Source organism: Entelurus aequoreus, linkage group LG04, assembly GCF_033978785.1.
Source record: "Entelurus aequoreus isolate RoL-2023_Sb linkage group LG04, RoL_Eaeq_v1.1, whole genome shotgun sequence".
In the NCBI taxonomy this organism is placed as follows: domain Eukaryota; kingdom Metazoa; phylum Chordata; class Actinopteri; order Syngnathiformes; family Syngnathidae; genus Entelurus; species Entelurus aequoreus.
The window spans coordinates 45,418,307-45,439,954 of NC_084734.1; the positions used below are offsets into that span (position 1 = coordinate 45,418,307).

Sequence of the window (21,648 nt, forward strand, 5' to 3'; positions counted from 1 at the left end):
GAAGCTTGTATGCAAATTACAACAACATTAAGAACTTTTTGGAACACATCAACGAACCCTTCAAAGTGATTGCTGTCACAGAAACATGGATTGATGATAAAAAAGGAATAGATTTTGATCTGGAGGGATATGAACTAAACTACATCAACAGAACCAACAAAAATGGAGGAGGAGTAGCTGTGTACGTGATGAAGAACCTGAACTACAAAGTGGTAAAAAAACATGTCATTTGCCATAGATAATATCTTAGAATGTATAACCATTGAAATATGTCAGGAAAAAAGCAAAAACATATTCATCAGTTGTATATATAGATCACCTAAGTCAAGTATAGAAACATTTGAAGAATGGATCAAGGCAACTTACATGGACAATGGTCAAAGAATAATGTTCTTATGTGGTGACTTTAATATTGACTTATTGAACCCCAACAAGCAAAAGTCTATTGATGACTTCATTGATACAATGTACAGCATCAGTTTATATCCTAAAATCACAAAGCCAAGCAGAATCACAGGACAATGTGCCACGCTTATTGATAATATTTTTACCAATGATTTTGATAATAGCACTACAAGTGGTCTACTTATAACCGACATTAGTGATCATCTGCCAGTTTTTACAATATATGATGGAAACTACAAGAAGAACATGGAAGACAAAAGGACATTTCGAAGACTATGCACAGAGAAGAGGATGACTGCCTTCAAAATTGAACTACAAAAGCAAGATTGGGACAATGTGTATAATGAAAAAGAGGTTGATGAAGCATATGAACATTTCTTAAACAAGTTCATAATACTTTATGACAAACATTGTCCATGGATACAACTCAGTAACAAGCAGAGAAAGAATAATCAACCATGGATGACAAAAGGATTAAAAAATGCTTGTAAGAAGAAGAATACACTATATAGAAAATGTATAGCACAAAGAACTATAGAGGCAGAAATTAAGTAAAAAAAGTATAAAAACAAGTTAACAGACATATTACGATCATGTGGAAAAGAATATTACAGTGAATTATTGGACAGGAACAAAAATAATATGAGAGCAACATGGGGCATCCTCAATAGCATTATTAAAAATGGAACTAAGAGGGACTACCCTCGATACTTCTTAGATGAAAATAAAAACAATGACAACATAAAGGAAGTAGTTGAAAGCTTCAATAATTATTTTGTAAATATTGAACCAAAATTGGAAGAAAGGATTCCAGACCCAGTTACAATTGAGGACTATAATGATACCATAGAGCGAAATCCCAACTCCATGTTCCTCAGTAATGTGACACAGGAGGAAATAGTTACAATCGTGAAAAAATGTAAATCTAAGACTTCAACTGATTGTAACGGAATTGATATGGAAACGATAAAAAAGGTTATTGAAGAGATCTCAGGACCATTAATGTATATTGGTAACCTATCATTTCAAACAGGTACATTTCCAAACAAAATGAAAATAGCTAAAGTTGCACCAATTTATAAGACTGGAGACAAACATCAATTTACAAATTATAGACCTGTTTCTGTACCTCCACAATTTTCTAAAATCATTGAAAAACTGTTCAATAACAGATTAGAAAGTTTCATAAATAAAAATAGAATACTCGAAGAGAACCAATATGGATATAGAGCTAATGTTTCAACTTCAATGGCTTTAATTGAAATTACAGAAGAAATTACCAATGCAATAGATAGTAAAAAATGTGCGGCAGCGGTTTTTATGGATCTAACTAAAGCATTTGACACAATTAATCACAATATTTTAATCAAAAAACTAGAACGATATGGCATCAGAGGGTTAGTCTTAAACTGGATAAGAAGTTATCTAACGAACAGGAAACAATACGTGAAGCTAGGCGAACACATGTCTACAACGCTAAATATATCCTGTGGTGTACCTCAGGGATCAATACTAGGACCTAAATTATTCAATCTCTATATAAATGACATTTGTAAAGTTACAAAAGATTTAAAGTTAGTATTATTTGCGGATGATACAACAGCGTTTTGTTCAGGAGAGAACACACAGGAGATAATACAAATAATAACAGAAGAAATTAACAAATTAAAAAGATGGTTTCACAAAAACAGACTATCGTTGAATCTTAGTAAAACTAAAATAATGCTATTTGGTAACAGTAGAAGAGAAAGTCAAACACAAATACAAATAGACGGAATAGAAATTGAAAGAGTAAACGAAACCAAATTTCTAGGTATAATGATTGATGATAAATTGAACTAGAAATCTCACGTAAAAAATATACAACATAAAGTTGCAAGAAACACGTCAATAATGAATAAAACAAAACATGTTCTAGACCAAAAATCCCTTCATATTCTCTACTGCTCACTAGTGTTACCATATCTGAGCTACTGTGTAGAAATATGGGGAAATAATTACAAAAGTACACTTCATTCATTAACGGTGTTACAAAAAAGATCAGTTAGAATAATACATAATGTTGGATATAGAGAACATACAAACCCTTTATTTATTGAATCAAAAATACTGAAATTCCACGACATAGTGAATTTGCAAACAGCTAAAATTATGCACAAAGCAAACTATAACCTGCTACCCAAGAATATACAACAATTCTTCTCAAAAAAAGAGGAGAAATATAATCTTAGAGAAAAACGTAATTTAAAACATTTGTTTGCACGTACAACACTTAAGACCTTCAGTATATCAGTATGTGGAATTAAATTATGGAATGGATTAAGCAAAGCAATCAAACAATGTACTAATATGATACACTTCAAGAAACTCTTCAAACTTAAAGTGTTTACAAAGTACAAAGAAGAAGAACCATGACAAACATTCTCAATTTATTTCATCCATCCATTCATTCATTCTTAAAGTAATCTTACTTATCTCATCATATGAAATATGACTTACTTCACCAATTATTATTATTAAATTCTTACTATTATTTATTTATTTATTTATTTTTATTGTGATTACTTATGGAGTTTATTGTGAAAAAATTGTGAACAGGAAGTGAACAAAAAGTTTTGCAACTGTTATGTAAAGAAAAGGGGTAGGATTAAATAAGCTCTGCTTCTTCCTACTCCTTTTCGAACATGTTGAAAAGAAACTGGAAATTGTGATGTATCATGTTGTATGCTTGCATGTTCGAAATAAACTCAAACTCAAACTCAAACTCAATTATGTTACAAGCAGTTTCAAGTGTTGGATTTTCATTTATTCACAATTTTGATTATTTCCTCTTCTGTCATGTCTGTGATGAACATTGAGTTAGGATTTCTCTTTATGGTATCATTCAAGTCCTGAAGTGATCTGGTATCTAGAATAATTTCCTGCAGATCTGGTCCAATATTCACAAAGTAGTTATTAATGGACTTTCAACTATTTTGTTCATACTGTCATTTTTTTATGCTTCCATCTGAAAAGTATTGAGGGTAATCCTTCTCTGCACCATTTGTAATTATACTATTTAGGATTTCCCATGTCGGTCTCATGTTGTTTTTGTTCCTGTCTAATAATTGACTGTAATATTATTTCCTACATGTTCGCAGTGATGGGCAGTAACTAGCTACATGTAGGTAAGCTATGTAGCTTAACTACATTTTCCGGTAGTTTAGCGGTAGTTTAGCTACTTTTTTAACAAGTGGCTTTTCCTGTAGTTTAGCTACTTATAGACCCATGTACAGTAGCTTGGTAGCTTACATCAAAGCTACAAAGAGAAAAAATGGTCTCCAAATCCAGGCCAAAAAAATACAGAGAAAATACAATGACCTGGATTAATGAGAACATCCATACAAACGGAGAAAATCTATGATGATTGGTTGGTGCTCTTGTGATGAGTCACAATTGGCTAAAGTTAGGGTAAAACATTACGGACTGGCCAATCAGAGGCAAGATAAGGTGAGTTATCGAAACTAGTAAGCAAAATCATAACAGACACGCACTCATGTCCAGTGTTGGGACTAACGCGTTACTTTAACGCCGTTAGTTTCGGCGGTAACTAGTAATCTAACGCGTTATTTTTTATATTCAGTAACTCAGTTACCGTTACTACATGATGCGTTACTGCGTTATTTTACGTTATTTTTTATGTACTACCGGCTAGAAACAGAAGATCTGAGTGTGTTTTATTGGAGCGCTGTGGTGGAAAAGAAAAGGCGTGCTTTGTGTGGGTGGTGGGGGGGCTCCCAGTTCGTAGTTGAGGGGCGCAGGGGAGACGTTCCTCCAGGGCCTATGTACTTCGGGGCTAACAACCTTCACTTTACCCGGAAGTGGGTCTTTACAGCTGAGGGTGAATGACGAAGCCGGCGGTTTGTTGCAACTTTGTGACTTTATTGGACGCAGTCATCCACCAAGCTAGAGCACCTGCACGCACTCACTGTCGCCGTTCCCTCACCTCTCTCGCCCACTCACTCACTGACATCACTCACCTCACATGCTGTCATATCTTAAAGGGCCACACACACACACACATATGCTACTCTCATAACAACTAACAAGACATCATGGCGAAGCCAGAAGTCGAGTTTTTTAACAGGGAGATATTCTCACTACTTTTCTTTTGTCGAGCACAAAGAAAAGAACATTTTAGTTAAATGTAAGTTGTGTCTGGGATCAAAGATCCTATCTACTTAAAGTTAAAGTTAAAGTGCCATTATGTTGCAGCTATTTAAAATAGTTTTGTCAATTTGTTCTGGCCTGAAATAAATTGGCCCTTTGAAACATATCTTTGTCTTTGTGTGTTGTATGTAGACCACATTGTTTTCTGAGTTCAGTGATGCAAATGCATGTCAAGTTGATCAACAGATTGTATTATTCTCCAGTGCAATAACAGTACTGAAAAAAAGGCTAAAAGGGCATTAATGGGAGCCTTAAAAAAAAAAAGGGGAAAAAAAGATGTACCGTAACTAAATAGTTACTTTTCACAGTAACGCATTACTTTTTGGTGTAAGTAACTGAGTTAGTAACTCAGTTACTTTTGAAATAAAGTAACTAGTAACTGTAACTAGTTACTGGTTTTCAGTAACTAACCCAACACTGCTCATATCACATCACGGCAAGGGAGTCGGAGGCAAGCTTCAAGCTGACGACTCGGGAAAAAAAAGAAAGACCATTCAAAATGGCAGAGGAATTCTCTCACGCATATTAGATTTTTCCTTTAGTGATGAAGATGCAGGAAACCCACAATAATGCGTGTCCTTGGCCATATATAGAGAAATGTATGCGTTTAGAGAAAACAATGCCCAAAATTTTACTTTCTAGTTGTTTACTCTGTAAAACGTCATAACTGCTCTCTTCATCTAAGACGTCCAACACAAATTTAGGAGCACACATTAAGGTGAGTTGATTTCATGAAAAGTTTTACTGCACTTAATCATGACCAACTTTTTCCATACAACACATAAGTCATTGTTTTTTTGTCAAGATATAGCTAGATGCTGTTGTTTTACTGTTGGCAGAGAAAATTAATAACATTGTAGTGGTGAGCCAAAGAACAGGCAAACTTAATAAATACATACTGTGGGGTGCGGGGAACTTAGTTGTAGGGTGTCCCCAGCTAAATGACAAATAGTTCATAGTAATGGACCCCTACTGGGTCCATTTGTACACTCTCAGATAAATTAACATTAATATTGTCCAGGGTGTACCCTGCCTTTCACCCAAATGCAGCTGAGATAGGCTCCAGCACCCCACGCGACCTCGAAAGGGACAAGCGGTACAAAATGGATGGATGGATTATACATGTGGGCCCATAAAACATAAATTCCGTTAAATGTAGCGTTGATGTAGCAAGCTATTTTTTATGTGTAGCTTTTAGTGTAAATTGCTACAATTCTCCGGGGACAGCTTCCTCTGTAGCTTAGCTACATTTAATCGAGAGTATCTTGCAGCTTGGCTGACTGCATTTTCCAAGTAGCTTGCCCATCACTGCATGTTTGTAGTATGCTTGTTAGCTTGTTCTTGTATGTTTTGTACTTAATTTCTGCGTCCATATATCTTTGTGTTAGAAATGTTCTATATAATGTGTTTTTCTTGTTACAAGAATTGTTCAGTCCTTGTTCTTCTTTTGCTTCTTACTAAGTTGTTTCCATGTACAATGTTTGTTATAAAGCATCCTGAAGTATTGAAAACATTTTCACATAATTTTCACTGTATACATTGTCCCAACTTTGATCTCTCCTATTTCATTATTTACATTTGTACACCATGCACCAGGCAACTACAGGAAACCGTGGTTAAGTGCAGCATTTACAGAACATTCATGTTTACACCCACTGACCGGTTTCGGGTTTGCTGTACTCCAAGCACAGGATTTCAGCATCATGCGCTTCCACTTTAAGAAGCTCCTGCATTGTACTCAGGTCGTGAACTCTGAGCAACAAAAACAAAGACAACAAAGACAAGACATGGGTCAGCCTTATTAAATATATATTCTACAAACAAGCCACAGTATTAGGTACATCTGGATCTCCATACATGGCGCAAGTGTACCTAATTATGTGTCTTGCCAATTTTCAATCCTGTGCTCACCTAAGCAACCCGTTTCTATCTCCAGACGCCAGGTGTTTTCCATCGGGGCTGACACAAATAGTCCTGACGCCTGCCCTACTTTCTGCCGACTGTCCGTCCGCACTCACGTTGGCCATATTTTCAGGGTCGTGCGAGGCAACGGTCCTGCCGCCTGTATAGATTATCTTAAAAAGGTCCTGCAATAAAAGCAACATTCAAAAGAGCAGAGAAAAATCAGGACACCTTTGTTGAAGTGTGTGATGATGATGTCTCGTTTCTTTGGAACCGAAACTCACACTGCTGAGGATGTTGCGAGAACGAATGTGTGCTCGGTCATCCACGTGCCAAAGTCTGATGGTGTTATCTGACGAACAGCTGAGGAATGCAGCGGGAGACAGACCGGCTGCCGTTTCAGGAACATCTGGAACCATCTAAGGAAGCATGCGATTATGGACACCTAATTAATTAGGTAGGTAGAATTTAGTTTGCCAACATAATGCAACAAATTGACACAAACATACGAAAAAATTAAATGTGTATGTATGTATACAAATATATATATATATATATATATATATATATATATATATATATATATATATATATATATATATATATATTTATTTATTTCTTTATAGAAGGACTTTTGATTACACAACTTCATTTTCACCTAATGGATCAGTGAGACAAAGGCCTAGAATAATTTTATTACATTTTGGTAAACATTCTAAATATTGCTAGATTTTTTTCTTGGATTTTACAGTATATAGTATTTATTACACACACAAATAAACACAATGATAAAAGGTAATTTAATCAAGGTCATAATATGAGCACTAAAACATTATTTTCACATCTATATCCTGAAATTTTATTTAGGCTGTGTGCAACACTTTATTCGGGTTGTGTACAATGCAATACATATACATTCCTCTTTTTTATTTGTCATTTTATTAGATTTTTTAAGTATTTACCTATTTTTTGAACTCTCCTTTATTTGCCTAAATGCTATTGAGTCTGTGGTGGTGATCTTAACTATTCTTTGTGTTTTTTATTGTGAATGTTATTATTTAGTTGTATGTAAACACCAACCTGTCTGGGGACTACAAGCGAAAGTTAGCCTTTGGCTAAAACCTGATTTATTTACACATTATTTATATGTTTATTAATATATGGATATATGTGTATATATGTAGTATGGAATGGTTTTGATCAAGTGAAATTAGTCAAACAGAGAACAATGGTAGGTATGAAAAACACTAACCTACCCCGAAAGGGACAAGCGGTAGAAAATGGATGGAGGGATATTTATGACTAATTGTCGAGAATGGACTTAGGCAGTCTTTAAATTAAAGTGGAGTGGTAACTGGTATTTTGGTGACACCTAGTGGCCACAATAATTAATTATGTTAAGCTCATGGCACAGTAAGTTGAATAATGCGGACACATTCGTAACTGGATACCTTCTAATAACTTCTGCCTTAGAGACTTCATAAGTGTAAGTCAAATGAAACTATATTTATTTAATACTGGTGTATATTGACAGATGTGCTGTTAATATTGTTCAGTTAGGGACACTTTTTACGTATGTCTAGCTTGTGTGCTATTGTGTGTTTAGCTGTTGTGTAGCTGCTTGCTCTAAGTAGCCACCTTACGTTTTGTAAATGACTTGTCTAAAATACAAGAAAAACAACCTTGTGTGCTTATGGGAGGATATTTAAATGTTAACTGCCTGTCCAGCTTTGCACAAGTAAACACGATGCAGTACTGCTTGTATTGGAGCACTTATGTCAGAGATTTTAGATGCAAACCGATATAATCCAATACTTGTTTTATTGCTGATATTGGATCAGGACTCTTGGTGCATTAATCAGGAATATTTTACCATTTCCCCTAAATTGCTAGATTATATATTTTTCTAAGCTTTTTTTTTTTAATTTATCAGAGGATAATGCATTAACACTAGAAGTCCCAGCATTTTTCTGTCTACCTAGAAGACCCAGAGAGGGGTCATTTGGTAATGAGGCTGTTAGGGGCAGTTTGTCTAGGTAGACAGAAAAATTATACATGTGGGAAATGCCGAAAGGAGCAATGGCAGTGCCAGGATTGTGAGTGACTGCTCAAATGTATGTCAGTCACGTTTACATGGACATGGTTTTTCATTCTTTGTAAATATGCTTTTTTCTTTGTAAATTTTTTTTTTTAAACTATTTTTGGCACACAAAAATAACAATTGCTTCTGCAACAACCCTCCACACCAAAACTGGGAAAACAGTTGCTTTTTCATTCTTTGTAAATATGTTTTGTTTTGTATTTTTTTTAACAATAAATGTCAGAGTGTTGATCCCTTCATTCTGTTGATCCTTGCAAAAACACACACAACCTACCTCAGAACTAAAGCTTGAGCTGTAAGGTCCCCTCCCCCACACAGGCTCAAGTGGCCCCCTGCCGTGTGCCACTAACAGCCACATTTTCATAACAAAAGGAGTGTCCACAGGGGGGACTAGGGGTCAAATGACCCTCTTGTGTGTTTTCTAGGTAAAAATGTCAATTGACCCTTCTCTGGGACTTCGCGTGTTAATCAGGAATACCTTTTCCCTATCGTTCAGACTGCTATATACATTTTTTTTTTTATTTGTCACATAATTCCTAGCCAGTGTTTACCTCAAGGTCCCAGACACAATCTGCATGGAAAAGGGCTGAGTGGACCTTCCCCACCCGGTTGACGTCTCTCACATCCCAGACGTACAGGCTGTGGTCGTTGTAGACGCAGCTGAGCCAGTGGCTGACAGGGTCGTAGGTTATTGCGATGGCGTCCGGGTAGCGTGCGTCAGTCTTGGTGCAAAATAAGTGACTGTCAAAAGAGAAGTGTGTGAGTACAGTGCTTCTGTCATCTTATGATACCAACGCTGTATTTAGACTGTTACGCAGGAAGCACTATTCCTTGACAAGCACTTAATCTTTCAGTGGATGACTGCCAATAAGGAAAGCTTTACTCACCTGGCCTTAGTAATGAAGGCGATGTCGGCACCAAAGGGGTGTGGCCGTGGCAGTGTACATACAAAGCGCAGGTCAAGCGGGCTGAATGCTCGTACCGTTCCATCGGCGCAGGCGCAGAAGATCCTGTCCTCAGACAAAGATAGCGACTGGGCCACACCCTTCTACAAAATAGAACAGTGGTTCTCAAACTTACCAGTATAATGACCAACATTAAAATAAAGTAGCTTAGTAGGCCTAAATATTCATAAAAACAAGACAGAGGTTTTATTTCACAAGTGTATTTAATATTTTAGCCACTGTAACATTACACATGGTTTGAACAGTAACACTGTGTTTGAATATTTAAGTAAGTGATTCTGTGCCGTACCACTAGATGGAACCCACCCATGTACCACAGTTTGAAAATTACTAATATAAATGTGAAAAGGCCTTTTTATGCAAAAGTTACTTTTTGGCCTCTTCGTGAACACTAAACGTGAGAAAAAACTATTATCTCTCACTTGTTTGCTGCGTTTCTGAGAAAAAAAGATGCTGAAATGCTTGCTATTGACAGAAAAACGTATTTCCCAAGGCTTAGCTTCACATCTTAAAATAAAGTTTGGCACTCCGCCAACTATACGTCAGTCAGCTATAGATGTGGGAGCCGTAAGTCATGTTGTTTTTCTTCAGCAAATTTGCTAATGCATGATTTTGCTATTAAAATGGAATGTTAGCATGTAACTCACATAGCGTTGCTAGTGTGGGTAACGTTTGTGTCCTCCTGTCTCACTCCTTAATATTATGTTGTTGTATGTAATGTATGGCAAGTGCAAAGTTAGTTCAGTTGAATCATGCCAAGTCACGGTTAGGCATCTGCTACCCCGCATAATAACTGATTTCTTTTATTTGCTTTAAATTGTAAATAATTTTGTTTGTTTGTTGGTAACTTAAACAGAAGTGGTTTGATGGCACATCTGCAGAGTAAGGGTAATCCAGCAGAGAGCGTGTCTCACAAATCAATTTTCTCAACATTTTCCAGCAGGATGTGCTTTGACAAAACGTGTTATATGCTTGTACACAATATATATGATTTGTTATTTAAAAAATACATAAAACATTTAAAATTGTTATTAAATTATTTCATTTATTACTTAAAAAATTCATAGGAATAAGAATGTATAAGAATACGAAAATAAGAATACACAATACTGTACGCCAGTAATTATTTCTCCATGTGTCCAACATAATTTTAAAAAGCTGTAAGAGGCATATTATAGGTTTACAGTATTAAAATTGCCTTATAATGGAGCTTTTCATGGTTGCATTCATTATTTACAATTTTTGGGATCTACTGTATATTTAGTGTATAAAGTGCACAACAGCGCCACTTGGAAACACACACTGTTGGAGACAGGTGTGGACATCTCATTAGCATAAAAGCTACAGGCATACAAAACGGCGTGTTCCAAGTAGAGCACTTTTAAACGGTTTAAAATCCAGCATCAAGGTTAGATGTTCTCTTACCTGCAGGTCCACCCACTTGTCCAGCATCCTCCTGCTGTTGAACTCGCACAGCAGGCCAGAGGACGTGATGCAGAAGGTGGAGTCTCTTTTCTGGCCCCGCCCACACGCTACGTCGCAAAAGAAGTTGTTCCTCAGTTCGCCCAGCAGCCCCGAGCGGCCCAGCAGGGGAACGGGAGCGCTGGCCTAAAAAAATCGCAGAGCCAAGCCTTAATAATACAGCCTGCATTGAGGAGATCATGCTCACACAGAAGGCACTACAATTCATATTTACATTGTATTTATGGGTATAATATCTATATAACAGAGCAGTGATGTGCATAAACAAACATTTCTCCTTGGCCTAAAGAGTTGTTTTTTTCTAGCTAACTGAGTCCAAACACTTTACAGTAAGGATCAGAACACTGCTGTGAGTACCTTAGTGGCCTTGCAGTGGTCCAGATACCAGAACTTGACATGTCGGTTGCCCACGGTGACAAAGTAGGAGCTGTCCTCAGAGAACGACACCCCAGTCACCTTGCTGGACACCTTGTTGGCAGCAACCACCACATCCTTCTGTGACGCAAACAGTAACATCAAGCATCAGTATCGTAACAAAAGGTTATCATTGACATTTTTGTATCAGATTTATGTTATATACAAATCAAAAAATATAAAAACACATATACATATATATATATTTTTTTTTTCTATTTTTTTTTTTTTAATATGTACAGTATATATTGATTTAATACTTTTTGTCTAAACTTTTTACACTGTAGGGCAGCATACTCTTTAGTTTGGATATTTTTTCTAAAAGTAATATATACATATTTAAAGACAAAGCTTTCTGGCATTATTAGTTATTAGCCGTGTTGGGAAAGTTACTTTTAAAAAAGTACTTAATTACAGTTATTTTTCACTTTCCAAAAAAAGTAATTAAGTTACTCACATAATTATTCTTTGATAGATGTAATTAATTACTAGGGAAAGTAATTAATGTGTTACTTTTTTTAAAACTTAAATTTTTCTGGTGAATGCAGTTGAGAAGTGTTTCATAAGAGAAGAGTGCATTTGAAGTGCCTTTAAAGGGCGGTGCCTGTTGCCAAGTGAAGCATGACTTCAGTGAGGGCGCGCACATTGGCTGTTTTAGCTCAGCATTGGTAGTCTGTGGACAGAAGGAGATTGTTGATGGCAGCACCTGCGGAATGTTTTCACTGATAGTTAATAAAGCGATTAAATGCGCCTCAATGGCTATGTCTCTCCTTGTCCACAACTTGGGTATTACAGGATGTTCATTGTTGATGATTGTCACTTTATTGAATGTTAATTTTTACCCCGTTGTAGTAGTAGTAGTACTGTGTGCACGTGTGTGTGTGTGTGTGTGTGTGTGTGTACAAGTGGTGGCTACCGCTTGCACTAGTAAGGAGCTACTTCCTGAAGTGAACTTGCTGGGATTCTAACACGGACGTTAGCAACGCTATGTACAAAAAAGTAATTAATTAGATTACTCTTTACTAAAACATTTTTTTAAAAGCTAGAAAAACATCATACCGCCGTTATTATGAACGAACACTGGTTATTACGGTAGTATCAACATTTCAACTTTTTCTCCTATCTTGGAATGAAACTAAGCAATGGATTAGGTACATAACTCAAACTTTCTATAAGTATGGCTCATCTTAAGAAACATGATAAGCATACAGTGTTTATAAAGTACAACGAAGAAGAAGTGTTGATCAACAGTGCCGTATCACACAATTCATGTGCATTATGTGCACGTAAAAATTATCATGTTAAAAATGGTACATTTTTAACATGATCCAAATACCTTGTATTATACTGTGCCCTTTTGCTCTATTCTTACCTTCTGGCTGTATTCTTTGCTTTCATTATAATTTAAATGAAAAACAAACCGTGCTACACTAATTTCCCCCGGGCCGCAATTGGGACTCTGCTGCTTTTATATCGTTTGGTCGGGGTTGTGCAACCACAAATCTTGCGAACAATTTAACTTGTTTGCTTTCTTTTGTCACAAATGAACAATCGTAGTTAATGATAGAGGAGAAGTGTTGTTGCAGGTGGAACTATCCATTGCTTTTATTGCAAATACCTGTCGAGCTGAACTCGACAAAGTCGCTCATGGAGGTGAACCTGTCTAATACACACAGGAAATCCTGTAAAGGAATCCAACCAATCACAGCCTTTACAGTCTGAGCATTCTGGGGTGAGAAAGTGAGCTGTGTCTGAACAATGCATGTATGCTGTGAGTTCTGCTGTGATAGTATGTAGTTCTAACGCTTACTTTCCACGCCCACACATTGACCATCATGTCGTGCTGGTTGCCCACGCTGACGATGTACTTGCAGTCGGGCGAAAAGGCCACACAGGAAATGCCATATTTGTGCTTCTGGAGCTCGGCCACCTGCCGCCGCTCGGCCACGTCCCAAAGTCTGACAGCGGGAAGATGGCCGCTCTGGGGAAGAAACACAAACGCATAAACAAGCATGTTCTATTCTGAAGATGCACTCGTCTGAGGAGGATTATGCTCTGTGAGCGCTGCTCACGGCATGACCTTTGAACTGCTCACATTTCTCACATCTCTCTCTTTTTTTCGCTCTTTCTCTCTCTCTTGTTCTCTCTCCAAGGGATCACTGGGCTATTTGTGCAGCTTCTTACTTGAAAATGGCAAAATCAGGGTTGGAGCTAATAGGTTGAGAAAAAAGGACGCCAGCAGCCTGGAGGACGCTGAGTAAGTAGGGGACTTGACGAGCATAGAGCATAAAGACGAGACAAGCGACTCTACTTTAGGCTAATGAAGCCATGAATGAATCAATGAATGCTCCTTGTCATGTTTCCTGTTTAGAGATTCTTAACTGTTGACTGATTTAAGCTCTGTTCACAACAACTGGTAGTCTAACGCGTTATTTTTTATATTCAGTAACTCAGTTACCGTTACTACATGATGCGTTACTGCGTTATTTTACGTTATTTTTTATATAGTATCGGCTAGAAACTGAGAAGATCTGAGTGTGTTTTATTGGAGAGTTGCAGAAGAGGCGCGGGAGAAGAGGCGCGGGAGAATAATTCTCACAAAGAACGGGGTGGAGGGGCAGGGGGGAACAAGTACTTTTTGTGTCGTTCTCGCTAGTTCCAGGTCCTAAATGGCTGTCTACGTGTACCAATTTGTCAGATTATATTCTCAGCCATCCACTTTCCAGGTGAGATGCATAATTTATGATCTAGAATAAATTTACAGGGAGCAGGGAAGCGAGGAAGCAGCAGACCACTCGATGATGTAAACATAGGGATAAACGGAAGTGATTACTTCGTCGCCATAAATAGCTTGTCTGCGTTAGCGCTTATAATAACAATATCACGAATACTTATTAAATATTCAAGTCACAAAATGTAAATTAAGTATTGTTGGCGCTTTTTGAATGGTTATTTATCTGATTTTATGGGCGGAATAATGGAGCTCCCATTGGCTCCACTGTGAGCGGACTTTTAGTTACGTTTATTTAATATTTAGAATGCATTTTAAAAAATCCATCCGTCGTCATGTCTTTCATAACGATTGTGAACGATTGGCACAATTCCAAAAAAAAGTGCAGTTCCCCTTTAACACTACTTTTCAATTGAACAGTTTACTGCAATTTGTAACAAACATCTTGAACTACCTTCATCACTGCAGGACTTAATTTATTGTTCCACTTACATGACATAAACAATTAAATAAATATGTTATAATGTTGGACCCTGGAAAATATTATTTCTATTTACATTATTTACTGCTGGTAATTTTTGTGTGTGTACATATTACGAACACAATGCTGGTGGAATAATTTATTTCACAATAAAGGGTCCTCAACTGTTTTTGAACTTTGGTCTCTGCTGTCATGGCAACCGCTTATCCACTTAACACGGAGAAGTCTTTAATCAGCTTTGATTGGCCTGTTTGGGCGAGCAGATTAGGACCAACCAGCACGTTGTTTGGAGACTGACGCCACACACCGTTCCTAAAACGAGAGACGAGGTACACAGTCTGCCTAACTAATCATGTGGCCGAACATGCAGGTTCTAATCCTGCAATGGGATGTTCTCAATGAGACATCGCACCAATATACCAGTATATACTGGCCTCAATATATGACTACACCGTGCTTGTCATCATCAACCTGACATAGGTAAATAAATGATGATTGCAGAGCAGATAAGATGCAAACACAAACAAGGCAGGATGTTGTATTAGTGTGGAAATGAGATGATACGAGGCTCACCTCTCCCGTGACCAGGTGTTTGCCATCCGGGGAGAATGACAGAGCTGTGATGGTCTTTCTGTGAGGAGGAGGAGGAGGAGGAGGATGTTAGCACACTTTAATGGTGTTGTGTTTCCGATGCAACCTCACCTTGACGTGTTGATCAGGTGGTGCTGCCTGTTCTTTCTGGGACTCAGCAAAACAACCACACACCTGCATGAGGAAGAGGCAGTGAGAATTCAATTATAGTGAGTTATTACTTTCAGGTATCATCCATCCATCCATCCATTTTCTACTGCTTGTCCCTTTCAGGTTGGAGGGGGGTGCTGGAGCCTATCTCAGCTGCATTCGGGCGAAAGGCGGGGTACACCCCGGACAAGTCGCCACCTCATCACAGGGCCAACACAGACAGACAACATTCACACTCACATACACACACTAGGGCCAATTTCGTGTTGTCAATCAATCAACGCAAAATAGACAAACTTACACTGTTACAATGCAAATAGTTTTATATATTTAATGAGATTAGTCATCTCAAACAATCTACTATTATCTTTGTTCCAAGGAGAAAGGATTATAAACACAACATACAAGACTATTGTGCTCAGAAGCGCTAAACAATTTATCCTATTTTAGGTACATCATTTTAAACTCTAAATGCTTTACATACCTCCATATCTCAAGGTGTACGCATGTTGCCTCTTCTCAAAACTCTGGTATACTTGTTTGCATTTTTTATTTGGATGAAACTACTGCCAAAAGGTCAGAAAAAAGAGTTTGATAGCAGTAGGAGGTGTTTTTGTAGCAAAGATGTAGCCACTAAAGTTAGCATGCTAGCTAGTGGTCACTTTATCTTTTGAGGTAACCTTTAATTACGTTTACACATAATAACAAAGCATGGAACATAAATAATAAATGAACCCACGTGGTGTTGACAATATAATGTTACTTCTAAGTAGTGTTACTTCTAAGTAGTGTTACTTCTAGACCTCCACCCCAGATCCCACCTCACTCCTACCCACTTCTCTAAAGTGGGCAGGCTCAAGGTGGAGGACAGAGTTAAACAACTTGCACTGAGCCTAGTCTATAAAATCCGCTACACCTCCCTGATACCGAAGTACATGTCAAACTACTTCCTTAACGTAAATGACCGCCATAACCACAACACCAGGGGGAGCTCCACTAACCACGTTAAACCCAGATTCCGAACTAACAAAGGTCTTAACTCATTCTCTTTCTATGCCACATCAATGTGGAATGCGCTCCCAACAGGTATAAAAGAAAGGGCATCTCTATCCTCCTTCAAAACCGCAATAAAAGTTCACCTCCAGGCAGCTACAACCCTAAACTAACACCCTCCCCGGATTGCTAATAATCAGATGCAAACAATCAAATGCAGATACTTTTTCTTTTTCTTATGCCTTCTGATCTCTCTCTCTCTCTCTCTCTCTCTCTCTCTCTCTCTCTCTCTCTCTCTCTCTCTCTCTCTCTCTCTCTCTCTCTCTCTCTCTCTATGTCCACTACTTGATGTCCATATCCCCCCCCCCCCCCTCCACACCCCTGATTGTAAATAATGTAAATAATTCAATGTGATTATCTTATGTGATGACTGCATTATGATGATAGTATATATGATAGTATATATCTGTATCATGAATCAATTTAAGTGGACCCCGACTTAAACAAGTTGAAAAACTTATTCGGGTGTTACCATTTAGTGGTCAATTGTACGGAATATGTACTTCACTGTGCAACCTACTAATAAAAGTCTCAATCAATCAATCAAAACGGTTCGCTCTGAGCAAATAATAATAATAATCGTATTTGTTTTCATGAGTGATGTTTCTGTTACAGTTGACTTGGAAGAACCGGTGTGTGTGTAGCATGCTGCCTCATGTGGCCTGGAGTGGGAACTACACCTGCTTCATAGTAAACAGCAATGGCAGATACAATATATAAAATATGAAAACAAAAAAACCCAAGTCAGAGTGAAATCTTTTTTTTTTTTTTTAATTGAAGTTTGTTTATTTTACTGTTTGTTTTTTGCTGTTTTATTCCTCACCCTGCAGGATAAGCCACTAGTCCAGTGTTGGGGTCGCAGGCCAGGCCGCTGTTTCCCAAAGTGGTGACGCCCAAAACTTTCTCTAATGTAACCTGTGAGAAGAACACAGCGACATTATTTGTATTGGTGGAAAATATGATCGATGTACAGTTCAAGAATGTTCACATGATTTAATAATGAATTGTGTCCTACTCGCTTATCTTGCTGCTGAGTAGGAAGTACAACAACACAAAGTCAAACATCCTGAATAAACAGATCAATTTAAAACAACAAAAGAACCAGCAAGCTTTAATCTATAAAAACATCTCTTAGCGCCATTGATTTATTAAGACTTGAACCTCACACCAGGGTTCTGTTGCCACAGATAGCGGTACAAAATACATCAAGAAACAACATTAACTACACAAAAGACGAACAAAGAGCAAAGATAAAACACAACTTAGTTTTACCACATTATGTTAATGATTGTGGTTGTGTTCTGCACAAGTGACCTTTGACCCATGATAAGCTAATTAGCGCTCAGTATGATGTAGTCCTTAATCAAAGACAACCACAATGTACCTCATCAGGCATTCTCTAATTGTTGGTGATGCATATCTTCAAAATAAATATTCATTATTCTGGTTGTGTCTTGCAGCAGAGGACAACTCACTCTTGACGCTTAAAACTATTAGCTTCCAGTAGGATGCAGTTGTAGAGGTGGTAGACAACCACAATGTTCCCCAACAGGCACCCCCCCTTACAAATATTCATTATTGTGATTGCAACTGACCCTTGATGTTTAAAAATAAGATGATTCGCTCTCTGTATGATGCAGTTCTTGTCAAAAGACAACCACAATGTATCCCGTCCGGCATCCTCCAAATGTTTGTAACACATGTACCCATACAAATATTCATTATTCTGGTTACAACTGACCGTTGATGCTTAAAACTAAGCTAACGAAAAGCATTACCAGTTTTATAGGTAAATAAAACTCAGTTGACAGTAAGAAGTCGTCGCAATTGTTGGATATGACTTTAAACCATAACCAACCATGCATCACTATAGCTCTTGTCTCAAAGTAGGTGAACTGTCACGACCTGTCACATCACCGTGACTTATTTTGAGTTTTTCGAGGTGTTTTCCTGTAGCGGTTTCATGCCTTCCTTAAACGCTATTCCCCGCATCTGCTTTGTTTTAGCAATCAAGACTATTTCAGTTGTTGCTATCCTTCTTTGCGGGGACATTGTTGATTGTCATGTCATGTTCGGATGTACTTTGTGGACGCCGTCTGCTCCACAGTAAGTCTTTGCTGTCGTCCAGCATTCTGTTTTTGTTTACTTTGTTGCCAGTTCGGTTTTAGTTTTGTTCTGCATAGCCTTCCCTAAGCTTCAATACCTTTTCTTAGGGACACTCACCTTTTGTTTATTTTTGGTTTAAGCATTAGATACAACAACATACCCTCGTCATCTCACACGACGTGTTCCCGACATCTATAAAGCAATCTACCTGCTGCCACCTACTTTTATTTTTATTTAGCCTTTATTTAACCAGGTAAAATCCCATTGAGATCAAAGATCTCTTTTCCAAGGGAGACCTGGCCAAGAGGGCAGCAGCAAGGTTACATTAAAAACAGTTAACAACACATAAAAGATCAAATTTACAACATTAAAACTTGCTCACATAACACATGTGCATACAGACAAGGTAGACTGCAGTCCTTTCACAGAAGCTTTAAACGCATTCAGGGTTTGAAGTTGAATATTCGATTGTAGGTTATTCCAAGCCTTCGCTGCTGAAAACCTAAATGCCTTCTTGCCCAGTTCAGTTCTTACTTTGGGGACGACAAATTGCAGAATATTCATTGAACGAAGATCAATGAATACTACTGATATGGAAGAGTATTATACGGTTATTCTGCCGAGCTCTAGACAGCACAGACACTCAACAACAGCACATTATTTGCAGAATATAATTACTAGTTTGCAAAAATATTTTTAAACCAAACAGGTGAAATTACATAATCTCCCACGGCACACCAGACTGTATCTCACGGCACACTAGTGTGCCACGGCACAGTGGTTGAAAAACACTGGTATAGACAACCACAATGTACTCCATCGGGCATCCTCTAATTATTTGAGACACATGTATGCATAAAATAGTTCATATTGTAGTTGCAAATGACCTTTGACACTTAAACACAAGCTATTAAAACCATTAGCTTTTAGTATGATGCAATTGTAGGTGGTTGACCATTTGTTTGTGATACATGAAAAATAAGGCAATGTCCGGTGTCGATGTTTCAAGTAGCGTTACACACTTAGTTTGGACGTAAAAGAGTATAAAAACCTTGTTGGTGATGTTGTCTCTTCTGGCCTTCCTGTGTTTGGCTGAAGGAGACCTCAGCAGGTTCCTAATGCGACTCTTGAAGGTGAATCCATCTCCAGGCATGGTGGAGGATGCTGGGTCACGGTGGCAAATGCAAAAAGTTGCTGCCAGACAATTCCAACAAGTTCAAACCGGCAACGGCGGACTCCCAAGTAGGAGTGTTCAGAACAAAGTAGGACAATGTTCCTGCCGACGCTGGGACATGTGGACACTAATCCCCTGAGTGGGTTTAGCGCTGCTGTGAGACTCGCTTGTGTGGCGGCTCAAGGCCCGCCTGTCGCCTCAAATCAAGCTCCTTGTCCTGCAGCCTCCTCCTCCTGCTCTTTGCTTCCAATTGGACCGACCTCATGAGTTTATCAACATGTGACAATTCATTAATTGTATTGGATTAAAGAGCGTGAGATGAGGGGGGAGGGATGAGGGGTGTTGTTTGTGTGCTGATACATGATAATATATTGTTAACGCGTTAATTACGACATTTAATCATCTTTGTCAACATATATTAAGCCATTTTAAATCAGTCTATTTCAAATTAGCGTGACAATAAAGAATTATCCAGATACGGTACTGTGAAGATAAAATGTAGTTCATGATGATGCTGGAATAGTTTTTAGTAGGGGTGTCCCAATTTAATATTGATATCAGATATCGGTACGATATCGGCAAAAATTATATTATGATGGCTTGCATGTAAAATCTCCAACACAAGCATGTTTATTTAGTTTTATTTTTTCAGACTTTTTTTTAGAAATGTCTTAAATATTTTAGTTTATTTAGTTGCTTTTACCAGAATGTTTTTATTTGTATTTGTTTAAACCTGCATGTTAGATGCAAATTTTCTCTTCTTATAGCCAGATCTGTATGTTTATTTCCGTACCTGACGGTTTCGGCTACAACTTCCTCAGAGGTTGTCAGGTGATGAGGAAGGCCACAGTTGTAGCCAAAAAACCGTCAGGTATGGAAATAAACACACAGGTCTGACTATAAGAGAAAAATGCATGTTTTTATTAATTTTATTAACCAATTTTTTGGTCGATCTTTGTAATTTTATTTCACCAAACTTGTACAGCACTTAGGGGCATCTTGAGCTGTTGTTTAAAGGTGCTTTACAAATAAAGCTGGACAGGCAGTTAACATCTAAATCAGGGGTCCCCAAACTTGTTGACTCGAGGGCCGCATTGGGTTAAAACAATTTGGTCGGGCTGTACATAAAGTCGTGGTCAAAGGTTTACATACACTTGTAAAGAACATAATGTCATGGTTGTCTTGAGTTTCCAATAATTTCTACAACTCTTATTTTTTTGTGATAGAGTGATTGGAGCACATACTTGTTGGTCATAAAAAACATTCATGAAGTTTGGTTCTTTTATGAATTTATTATGAGTCTACTGAAAATGTGACCAAATCTGCTGGGTCAAAAGTATACATACAGCAATGTTAATATTTGGTTACATGCCCCTTGGCAAGTTTCACTGCAATAAGGCACTTTTGGTAGCCATCCACAAGCTTCTGGTTGAATTTTTGATCACTCCTCTTGACAAAATTGGTGCAGTTCAGCTAAATTATTTGGTTTTCTGACATGGACTTGTTTCTTCAGCATTGTCCACACATTTAAGTCAGGACTTTGGGAAGGCCATTCTAAAACCTTAATTCTAGCCTGATCTAGCCATTCCTTTACCACTTTTGACGTGTGTTTGGGGTCATTGTCCTGTTGGAACACCCAACTGCGCACAAGACCCAACCTACCGGGCTGATGATTTTAGGTGGTCCTGAAGAATTTGGAGGTAATCCTCCTTTTTCATTGTCCCATTTACTCTCTGTAAAGCACCAGTTCCATCCATCCATCTATTTTCTACCCCTTATCCCTTTCGGGGTCGCTGGAGCCTCCATTGGCAGTAAAACAGGCCCAGAGCATAATACTACCACCACCATGCTTGACGGTAGGCATGGTGTTCCTGGGATTAAAGG

At 37.9% G+C, this 21,648-nt stretch overlaps 1 protein-coding gene across 1 annotated transcript in view; it reads right to left on the reverse strand.

Annotated features, from left to right (window-relative positions):
- LOC133648668 (mitogen-activated protein kinase-binding protein 1-like) overlaps positions 1–19,935 on the reverse strand; it is a 55,154-nt gene extending 35,219 nt beyond the window's left edge. The window contains 12 exon segments of the mRNA XM_062044965.1: positions 6,275–6,366; positions 6,526–6,701; positions 6,801–6,935; positions 9,169–9,358; positions 9,505–9,665; positions 11,008–11,190; positions 11,422–11,559; positions 13,289–13,459; positions 15,264–15,321; positions 15,393–15,455; positions 17,308–17,399; positions 19,642–19,935. Of these exon segments, the coding sequence (XP_061900949.1) occupies positions 6,275–6,366; positions 6,526–6,701; positions 6,801–6,935; positions 9,169–9,358; positions 9,505–9,665; positions 11,008–11,190; positions 11,422–11,559; positions 13,289–13,459; positions 15,264–15,321; positions 15,393–15,455; positions 17,308–17,399; positions 19,642–19,743 (1,561 nt within the window). The 5' untranslated portion in view covers positions 19,744–19,935.
- Between the last annotated feature and the right edge of the window lie 1,713 nt (positions 19,936–21,648).